We start from the raw sequence: 10,153 nt of genomic DNA, 5'->3' as shown, positions 1-10,153 counted from the left end.
AACAAATAAATAATGTGTATTGGAATGTCATATGATGGGATTCATTTGAAACTGTGACTAAACCAAAGCTGTAGTTCTTTGGGCCTATTGAAATGAGTGTTCTTTGCACATTTGTATCCCAGTTTTGAGTTGGTATGTTAAGAAATGTTGGGCGATGTACTGTCAGAATAGAAAGCGGGGAAACTATGAGCTCCAGTGGGTGATTATCATAAGATAACATTAATATTTATCAAAACAGTAATGTTTTCAGAAAAGCATGGTTTTTCTTCCTCATCAGAGCAATTTCCGTTATCCAAATTATAGGACATCCAAATGAAAATTCTTGAGACTTGCAAATGTCGTCCAGGATAATAATGCATTTCATAATTATGTGCATATGGCTATCTGCATGCAGAATATTGAGATAAACATTAACTTGGACTCTTGGGATATGGGCACTACCAGGACAACTGTGTGTGCATGCAAACATTCTCATTTCTTTTCAGTAACTGCACATTGTTGCATATGAGTTGATAATTATTAACATGTGCTTTATCGCACTATTTTTTGACAACTACAAAAGATATTTAAGTCAAGTCGGGTTTACGTCCATAGTCCGTAACGAAATTGTAGTTGCAATCCCCAAAAGCTTTACATTCACATGCTGAAAAACCGGTAGATAAAGTGAAGGACAATTGATAACACACTCTATCTTTAGACTCAGTTCAGCTGAGGAAACAGCCCCCCCCCCAAAAAAAATAGGAGAAACCCCAGGAAGAATAGGGGTCCCTTTTCCTGGATGGATAGCTGTGCAACTGGTGCCAAGTAGGCAAAGTAGACAATGCATTAACAGAATTGTAGATAAAACACTTAATGAAAGAGCAGTAAGTACTGCAGTATGTACTAAATGTTAATGAAACAATGCAAAAAGAAAAGTGAATGATGGGATAGAACTGCATGTAGAGGCATGTGAAACATCCTCCCTAATTGTCACCAAAAAACAGTAGAGATAGATTTTAAGATTCAAAAAATTTTTGTTGACAGTGATTTACAGGTTTTAAATGTTGGTTGTTACCTCAATAATTAAGCTGGGACCTGTTCAAGTTCTTCATTTGACTGAATTGTTATCGGGGAGCCTGTATTTGCAAGAGTCCAAGTTCTCAAAGCTAGTTAGAAATGCAGAACTATGTGAGAGAGGAGCATAATGTGATGACTGGCTGATTAAAAGGATACTGTGATAACCAATATGATGTTGTGTTATTTCACATTACCTAGTGGTCAACATTTATGTACTACTTATAAAATGAACACCCAGCTTTATCAGGGATCCCAATAAAGTTAAGCTAAAAAGCCGTATGCCTGAAAATGTAGACATTTCACAAAAAAATGTGGCTAACAAGGCTACCTTTATTATGCATAATGGTTCTCAGTGACTTCATATAGAGGTCTAGTTAAACAGTGTCATTAAATGGAAATAGTTTCAAAAGCAGAGTGGCTTTTGATGGTACCGGTGAGGTCTGTCAAAGGACTACTTGCTGGTCTGTATAACAGACTCTGAAAGAAACAATCAGAGAAAAGGTTTAGAATTCATACACACCAAAAGAAAACAGAGAAAAGAAGGAAAGGCAAAAGATGCCTCAGGCCTGTGATGCATATTTCTGATCGCCTTCTTTTAAAAAATTAATTTTACTGATCTTCTGAATTAAGTCTAGTGAGTCTTCACCTGCATGATCAGCTTCTGTTAGGCCTGATTAGAGCTTATCCCAAGCTCGAGACTCTTAAGATCCTTTATGTGAGGACAGCTTCAATGGCCAAGCGGGGGATCCGCTCTCTGAAAAGGTGTCGATAGTATCGCCAACACTTTCTCTTCTTTGCAGGACAGATATGTTCGCAGTTGATAGATTATTATCATTATTGTTCTGTAACCGGTTATTTTCTTGCCCGGTGCGGGATTCGATACGAGGGGTACTGCACCACAAGGCGACGTCACTAACCGCTCGGCTAAAGGGTCAGACCCCTTAGCTAGGGGCTAACGTGTTTTATTAGTAGTTTACAGTTCTTTTGATTCATAGAAGTGAAACGGTGTAATTGTGGAAAATCGCTTGCAGCGAAACAACACGCGTAGGAGAAATAGCTGTCAATTTTCGGTCTTTTTCCTCCCAGAAAGTCGAATCCGTTCATCTGGACACCAAGTTTGCGAAACGTTTTCCCGCTAAACTTCGTGTCCAGGTGAACGAATTAAATTCTAGCTTTTTTTACACTTGGATTTTTTGAGCACGCCTTTTTCCTAATAGGATTTCCGCAGCGAAATGCAGAGTATCAGAATGAGGCGGTCAAATCAGGATATTGTAGCGAATTCGGGGGACAACGCAACCACAGGAACTGCCGCTGCCGGGAAGCGAAACTGTGTCGCCCGCACCGCAGGAGACGTCGCTAACCGCTCGACTAAAGGGTCAGACCCGCAAGCCAGCGGCCAGCGTGTCTTCTTATCCATACACGTTACAATATTATACGGAGTTACAGTGTGTATTCTGACAAACGTGAATCCAATTTAAATCTCAGTTAAAAAAAAGTGTAACAATGATGCCCTTTACTTGACATTGCCTTCAAAATTGTCCTTCACGGCCGTGCCATTTTTGTCCCAATCGGGCACTGTAGTCAGGTCGCCGTGCCAGATCAGAAGAGAGGAGGCGGCCCCTCTGGTGAAAACAGCGCTTTGAACGTCTAACGTCAACCTAGCTTTTAACGGGTGAGTTGTCCTGCTGTATCCGCGTTAAGTCAAGTTGACTGTTTTTGCTTCGAATTGACTTCTAGTTTTGTAAGTTATCCGAATCGTTAGCCTTTAACTAGCCGACATAGCTAATGCTCATTTGTCGCTAGCTAAAAATATTCCCTCCCGCCGAGCGGGCGCGGACAGCCGCGTTTAGCGTCCCAGCTGACGTCGCCTTCAGTGGGGCTAACGAGAAGACGGCTTCTCGCATCGAATAGCGATAGTAGCGACGTGCGGCTTTTCAACAGCAAGCGGTTTTTGTTGCTGACGGTGGATGTTTAAATCCCACCTACACATTTCTTTAAGCTGTACTTGTCGATCGTCCAGTTGCGGGCGTTGACGGAGGGTACGGCTTTAGCTGTTCACTGTGTCTTTACGGTAATGGAGCTAACGACGTTAGCTTATTTACGTTTAAGCTAACGTCGTTAGCTTATTTACGTTTAAGCTAACGTCGTTAGCTTATTTCCGTTCGTTTGTACGAACAGAGGCGCGATTCCTGTTTGTTGTTGTTGTTATCAGGGTCACAATCTCAGCAGAGCCTGTCCACCCTGTCTGAAACGGGAGAGGCACATGTCGCTGCCGAGTATGTTCGTTTGTCGGTATACTCTAATCTCAAAAAAATGCGTATAAACACAGCGGAGTCTCGGGGCTATGGACGCGTTAGTCTGATCTGACGCTAAGCAGAGCGGCAGTAATTTGACTGGCTGGCTACGCAGCGTAGACGTTACACGGGGCGTGACGGCACCACCCGCCCGGTGTGGTGTCTGTAAACAGGTGTGCCAATTATTCATGATCGTTCGTCGTCTTTCAACGGTGTTGTGTTAGGATGAAGCTCGCACACAAGTTTGTTGTCTACATTAATGATGACGATAATCTATTGCCTATGATTATGTGGTTAAAACAGTTGAGGGGGTATTATTTGAAAATTAGTTATGTTTAATATTATACTTAACCATTACCAAACAGTTCAATGCGATGAACCTCAGTTGGGTTCCTGAATATGGTAATTTTGCATAGGAACAGATGTCTATCAATCAGTCAGTCAAGCTGCATTTTATGTAGCGCTTTTCTAGCTGCAACAGCCACTCAAATCGCTTGACAATTAATTAACACACACACACATATACACACACACACACACACACACACACACATAATCTGCTTTTCTCAGAAGCTCCTGAATTTGTTCATCATTTTCAATGAGTGCGTGATGTATATCGTTATTGTGTAAACGTCCCTATTGTTGTGAAAATTATATTTTCTATATTGCCCGGCACTACTTTGCAATACCCTTTTTCGATTTAATGTCACTGTATCTGAATGACTGGGTTATCATGTAATTATGTTCTTGATATAGATTGTACACGAGATGATGTATCCATATCAAATTGCCCCCCCCCCCCCCCCCCCCCCGTTAGGGTTGAGGCATTATGGGCAATACCAGTGACAGGGTGTCTGGAGATCGCCATGGGGCCAAAACCCATCGCTCTGACAGTGGGGGAAGTCACAAAGACCATGAACCCAGCAGCAAGATGGTGGACAGCACGGACGATCCCAACATTTTCAACACCCATGGACCTGAGTCAAAGGTATGCTTAAAACAGTATAGAATAATAAATAATAAAACTTAATAGAAGTTTTCTATGCTCTCTAAAAATGCATTTCACCTTTGTTGTACCCCTTACTGTAACACGATTTCTAAAAAAAAAAATAAAAAAAATTTCCCAAAAGAGTTGCATTTCACCCACCTTGTTGCCTCTCTTTTCACTGTCCCCGCTGACTAGATCAGTCAGCATCGAGGGAAATTATGAATCCACGAATTCAATTCTGCCATTGCTCCCTCTCCTTCCCAAGGCTTTAGGAGAGAAAGAGTTCACCCCAGACCTGGATGACCTGGTGAAAACAGGTCCTCAGGCCAGACCAACTGTCATTCGATGGGCTGGTGGGGGCAAGGAGGTCTATATAGCTGGCTCCTTCAATAACTGGAGTACCAAGATCCCTCTAAACAAAAGGTAAAATCACTTTTAAAAAAAAAAAAATATTTCAGTGTAAGATGTTTGTATAGGCTCACTCTAATTCTCTTAACCAGCTCAGCAGGAAATGCTAGCTGTTACCAACATTACTAGAGAATTACTGTTTATTTAAGTTAAAGTTCAGCCTTGAAATAATATTGTCTGTCTTCCCTACTCCAAAGCCATAATGACTTTGTAGCAATCCTGGACTTGCCAGAGGGAGAGCACCAGTACAAGTTCTTTGTGGATGGACAATGGGTCCATGATTCTTCAGAGGTACTCCATCAGTCACATGTTATCTGTAACACATTTCCCTTCATGTTTGACTCCTCTTTTTCCACAAACATTTATTTTGATAAAGCTGGTCTTGGGGAAACAAGTTTTGGGAATATACCTGTATACAAAGCTTTTGAGGTATTACCAAAATATAATCAAATATCCTGTAGAAAAGAGAAAAATTCAATGCCAAAGTTCAGTGTATGGATTTTGCGAGTTGTAGGCACTATGTAGGTGAATAATTACTTTTGATATTTAGGACGAATATTTACCCACCTAAAAAAAACATTTCCCAGCTGATAACTGCAGCAAGTTGATACAAGATACTGTTAGATGCAGCCCATCGAAGCGTAACAGATATTTCTGCAGGACCAAACCAGATTTGGAAATGCCATGTATCATTAAATATGCAGACACTTGGGTTAGTAAAAATGTGTAGTTGGCCCATAAACATTGCTATAGCCTCTATTAGTATTCAACCCATCCCAGCGTAAATGTAAAAACAGCCACACTTCCAGCACAGTCTAGAACTCCAAGCCTTTCTAAACACCAGGGAAAATCCTACTAAATAATAACTGTAAAAGTGCTTGATAATAGTTTTTTTTTTTTCAATGTTTACGCCTGTTGAACTCCCATCCTCTAGCCGGTGGTAACCAGCCAGCTTGGCACCATCAACAACCTGATCCATGTGAGGAAGTCTGACTTTGAGGTGTTTGATGCCCTGCAGGTGGACTCATTGGAGTGCTCTGACACATCAGGTTGGTTAGCCCCTGAAACACAACCATGTTTGGTTTCATACCATTTACATTTGTTCTCCCTTTGGCAATTGTAGCCTTTGTATTCATATTCCACTCAACAAAGACAACTGCTGAAAGTTTCCTGCTGGTGTGTTGGAGCTCATAACATGCTGCTCTGTCATATTGCAGTTTTCTGATGAAGTGTTGGTTATATTTTTTCCATTTTTGAGGGTTTATATGCAGGTCTGCAAATTTATGGAGAATTAATTTGATAATCAACTCGTCTTGAAAGCTGTTTTTCAAATTTGTCAGACTGGAAAACTCGAACAAAAGCGGCTTGTTTATTCACAACTGTAGATTCATTTTCAGTGTTGTGGTATTTGTTGATAATTACTGTTATTTAAATGTTATTTTGTACTAAAATCAATTATCCAGCTGCTCTAAGGATATACCAAGTGCGCACCCAATCCTTTTGTTCAGTCAAGAAATTCATGTCGGGGAAAAATACAGAATTGTGAAATTGGAAATGATGTTGTGCTGTTGTCTGTCCCTAGATTTGTCCAGCTCTCCCCCAGGGCCTTACGGACAGGAGCAGTACATCTTCAGACCTGAGGAGCGTTTTAAAGCCCCCCCTATACTCCCCCCGCACCTCCTTCAAGTCATACTCAACAAGGACACAAACATATCTGTCAGTTTCTCTTGTTTGTTTGACCACCGTTTGCTATCATGACCAGTCAACATTTTTGTTATTGCTCAGTTTCTCTGTGTGTTTTAGTTTCATGAGTTTCTATGGAAAAGTTGAGGTCCCTAACTTTTCCAATTTGTTTCTCTTGGCAGTGTGACCCTGCCTTGCTTCCTGAACCAAACCATGTCATGCTGAACCACCTGTATGCTCTGTCAATAAAGGTAGGTCAGCAAAAATAATTGGTAACAATCTTATTCCACTTAAGGTATAATTGGTCTTGGACACAAACTGTTTAAATCTTATTATTGCCACGGTCATTTTAAAAAAAAATTATTCCTCTTCTGCTGCTAATCACTACACATAAAGACATGACAATTTAGACCCACCCTTTCCCTTAGCAGGAAATGGCAGCCATTATGTTCTTGCTTCTGTAAACACTTGTCTGGAAATTCTATTCCAGGGGGCAGTATTTGAACATGTCCCAGAAATACTGAAAAGAAGTCAGTTTTGCCACTTTTTTTTTTGGGCTTAAATGTTGCTGTAAAACCTGATTGTACGTCACCCTTAACCACTCGTAGTCCTGATCCTTCATCGTCACTTTGTGTAGCAGCGCAATTGTGGCCAAAGTTTTGAAAATCACGAAAGATCAGCAACCTTATAAACTGAAGACCCTTGAAAAGGAATAAATAGCTGCAGTAGTCTCTGGAAATGGGTGAGCGCGCCATGAAAAAACACAAAATAAATTGGAAGGAACAGCTTAATAGTCCTCTAAGTAGGGAGACAGGCAAACATGGTGATTTGAAGACTGGGTAAGTACTCTGAAACCGTAACAACTTGCTCTTCCCTGTTTCTGTTTGTCCTGTTTTTCTGTAGGATGGTGTGATGGTGCTCAGCGCGACTCACCGGTACAAGAAGAAATATGTCACATCTTTGCTTTACAAGCCGATCTAAGCCTCATCTACATGCTCCACGGTGCTTATAGAGAGCGGCATGTTTGTATTCTGCTGGTTTTTATCATCACATTTAGCGGAAAATTGCACTAAAACAACGGACGTCAGGTCAGCCAAAAGGTTCACACATTTCTGCGTAGAGCTCTGAACAAAAAGAGTGCCCTGACAATATGCACAAGGTGGCTGCTCGGCCCGGGCCTCAAATTCAACAGAATAATAATGGTTCTGTGGCGTTTTCCTGTTGCACATCTACAGTTATCTGATGATAAGGAACTGAGGAAACCACTGTGTGTGCGAGTGTGTGTGTGTGTGTGTTTGCAGCACCCGGGGATTCTTTGCATGTTGGTGTGCACAAAGAAAACGTAGCTTTTTTTTGTATGACAGGGATAAAAGGAAGGGTCAGATGACAGCGCACAGAGCTGTCTTACGCTGGTACGAGTGCCATGAGATCAGTAGCTTTGTATTGAAAAGTCTATTTCATTATTGCACTTTCAAAGGATATTCTAATTGAAAATAGATTTTGAGTTTTATTGGTGTGGATAGAGTATTGTGACCCCTCTATGGATCGGATAGAGTTCAGTTCTCACACTTGGGAACTTCAGGTCATCTTCGGTGGTTGCTTGCGGAATGACCAAGCAGCCAAAATGGCCGTCAGTAAGACCTGAACATCACTGAGTACAGAAAACGTGACACAACTTGATTGTAAAGTACAATACACTGGGCTGTAGGACGAAATCTAGTTTACTTCAAAGCAAGGTCAGCAGTGGGACATTTAGTTCCTGTTGGATGGTCAGCACCCACCAAAGGGATGTTTTGAGGGAGAAGGAGGAGGTAGTGAACATCTTATGTAAGCAACATAATCACAAATTGTGTTGTATCTTAGTACTGGGGTAACTGATAAATGAGTAAAACAACAGATGAGTGGGAGATTGCGAACCGTCAACAAATGTCCGTTTTGTGTCCACCGTTTGTAGACAATGTGGTTATTCCAGATAACCCCCTCCTACGCACATACACCCACGCCCACCTGAGACTCGGATGTTAGTGTGAATTGATGATCCTACTGGGTTGGACTAAGGTAGACGGGGAAGGTAATACCCCCCAGGGCTGCGAGCCTGTGTTTAGTTAATGCTGTTGCCTTTATCTTGACAAAACGCTGCGAGCACTTTAACCCATCCTGTGAGCAGGTATGTTGACATAAGCTTTTAACTATGCAGCAGACAACTCTCGTACTGTAGCTGTTTTTTTTTTTTTTTTTATTTCACAGTCCAATCTGCATTTTAGAGAGATGCTAAAGTTGCGGTGCTTTGTATGTGTGTGTATACGCGTCTAGTTCTATTTATCAAATAGGAATGTAATGTATTTCTGTTGTGTGTATTTATATACAATGACTTATACACCCAAAAAGTTGCAGCTGCTTTGCATGTGTGGAATGTCTATAAGTTATACGAGTCATGAGTGCTTTTGACCAGTGTGCCCACCCCCCTACCCCACATAGTGTTTGAGGTCTAATTTTGAAAGGTATTGCAAAATATATTGCCAACTTGGACTTCTGAGGTCCTGAACAGCGGTTGCGTTTGAGACTGTTCTTCATTTTATCTTGAAAGATAACCCTGCGGAAGTGTCTGTTTGCAAGGAGTGTACAGAGCATGGCACTCCAGCCAGTCTTTTGACAAACGGGTAGGCCTAACCACACTTCCTGTTTCTTCTAACTTGCAGTAAAGTGAATATGAGCTCGACAGAGATCAACAAATGTTACTTCATCATCATTTTAAACTTCACCATTGGCGGTCAGACAGTTTCGGTATCTGCCCGTATGCTTCCGTAATAGACAGCCGAATTCTGCAGTGGGCTTGAACGAACTGATGACAGTAAAAACAATAGAAGGCGAATAATAACTTGTGTTAGATACATGTCCAGTGAAGTGATATAAGAAGGTTAAATAAGTTATAGACATTCAAAATGAGTATATATCTCTGGAGATAAAAGGGAGGACAAGGATATTGTGCATTTATGCCAAAAACCAAAACTTGAATTTTACAACTATTTTGTGTTTGTCAAGAAAATACTTTGCAGCACCAGTGTTCAAATCCAGTGTACGGGCTTTTACTTGGTTGCAAATAAAGAGAGGGCACGTTGTTCCTCCTTCCTTCCGTCTGCTGTTGCTGGCTTGGTACTGTTCCTGCTGGTTGAAGTCATTAAGATATACAAAGACATGTTTTTGCACATTAAGTTCTCCAACATTATTATTATTATGCATTATAAAGATCAGTTATTGCATAAGCCGTGAAGCTTCTCCGGTATTGTTGTGACATAATAGGAACTGTTTTTTGTTAAATTGACATTTAAATCCTTATGTTCTTAACCTTTTCAGAACTGCCCACTCGACATGTAGTTTCATAAACGTGGGTACATATGTTTGCCCAGTGAGATGAATTTAAACCGCTCCACAACAAATTCAAGGAAGGCAGACATGGAGGCATCCGGGTAGTGTAGCGGTCTGTTCTGTTGCCTACCAACACGGGGCTTGCCGGTTCGAACCCCCGTGTTACCTCTGGCTTGGTCGGGCGTCCCTACAGAAACAATTGATTGTATATGCAGGTGGGGAGCTGGATGTGGGTATGTGTCCTGGTCCGCTGCACCTAGCGCCTCTGGTCGGTCGGGGTGCCTGTTCAGGGCGGGACGAGGAACTGGGGGGAAATAGCGTGATCCTCCCACATGCTACATCCACCCTGGCGAAACTC

General features: G+C 41.6%; 1 protein-coding gene across 1 annotated transcript; it reads left to right on the top strand.

The window, feature by feature from the left end:
• Positions 1 to 2,643: 2,643 nt before the first annotated feature.
• On the top strand, positions 2,644 to 9,560 carry prkab2 (protein kinase, AMP-activated, beta 2 non-catalytic subunit). The gene is made up of 8 exons (XM_056292839.1): positions 2,644 to 2,728; positions 4,168 to 4,338; positions 4,604 to 4,761; positions 4,944 to 5,037; positions 5,681 to 5,795; positions 6,329 to 6,462; positions 6,612 to 6,680; positions 7,333 to 9,560. Exons 2-8 carry the CDS (start codon positions 4,180 to 4,182, stop codon positions 7,408 to 7,410), a joined length of 807 nt encoding a protein of 268 aa, XP_056148814.1. The 5' UTR covers positions 2,644 to 2,728; positions 4,168 to 4,179; the 3' UTR covers positions 7,411 to 9,560.
• The last annotated feature ends 593 nt before the right edge of the window (positions 9,561 to 10,153 follow it).

This window comes from Lampris incognitus, chromosome 14 (genome assembly GCF_029633865.1).
Source record: "Lampris incognitus isolate fLamInc1 chromosome 14, fLamInc1.hap2, whole genome shotgun sequence".
Taxonomy (NCBI): Eukaryota; Metazoa; Chordata; class Actinopteri; order Lampriformes; family Lampridae; genus Lampris; species Lampris incognitus.
Note: the sequence above shows the minus strand (reverse complement) of the source record. Positions and strands in the feature narration are given on the sequence as shown.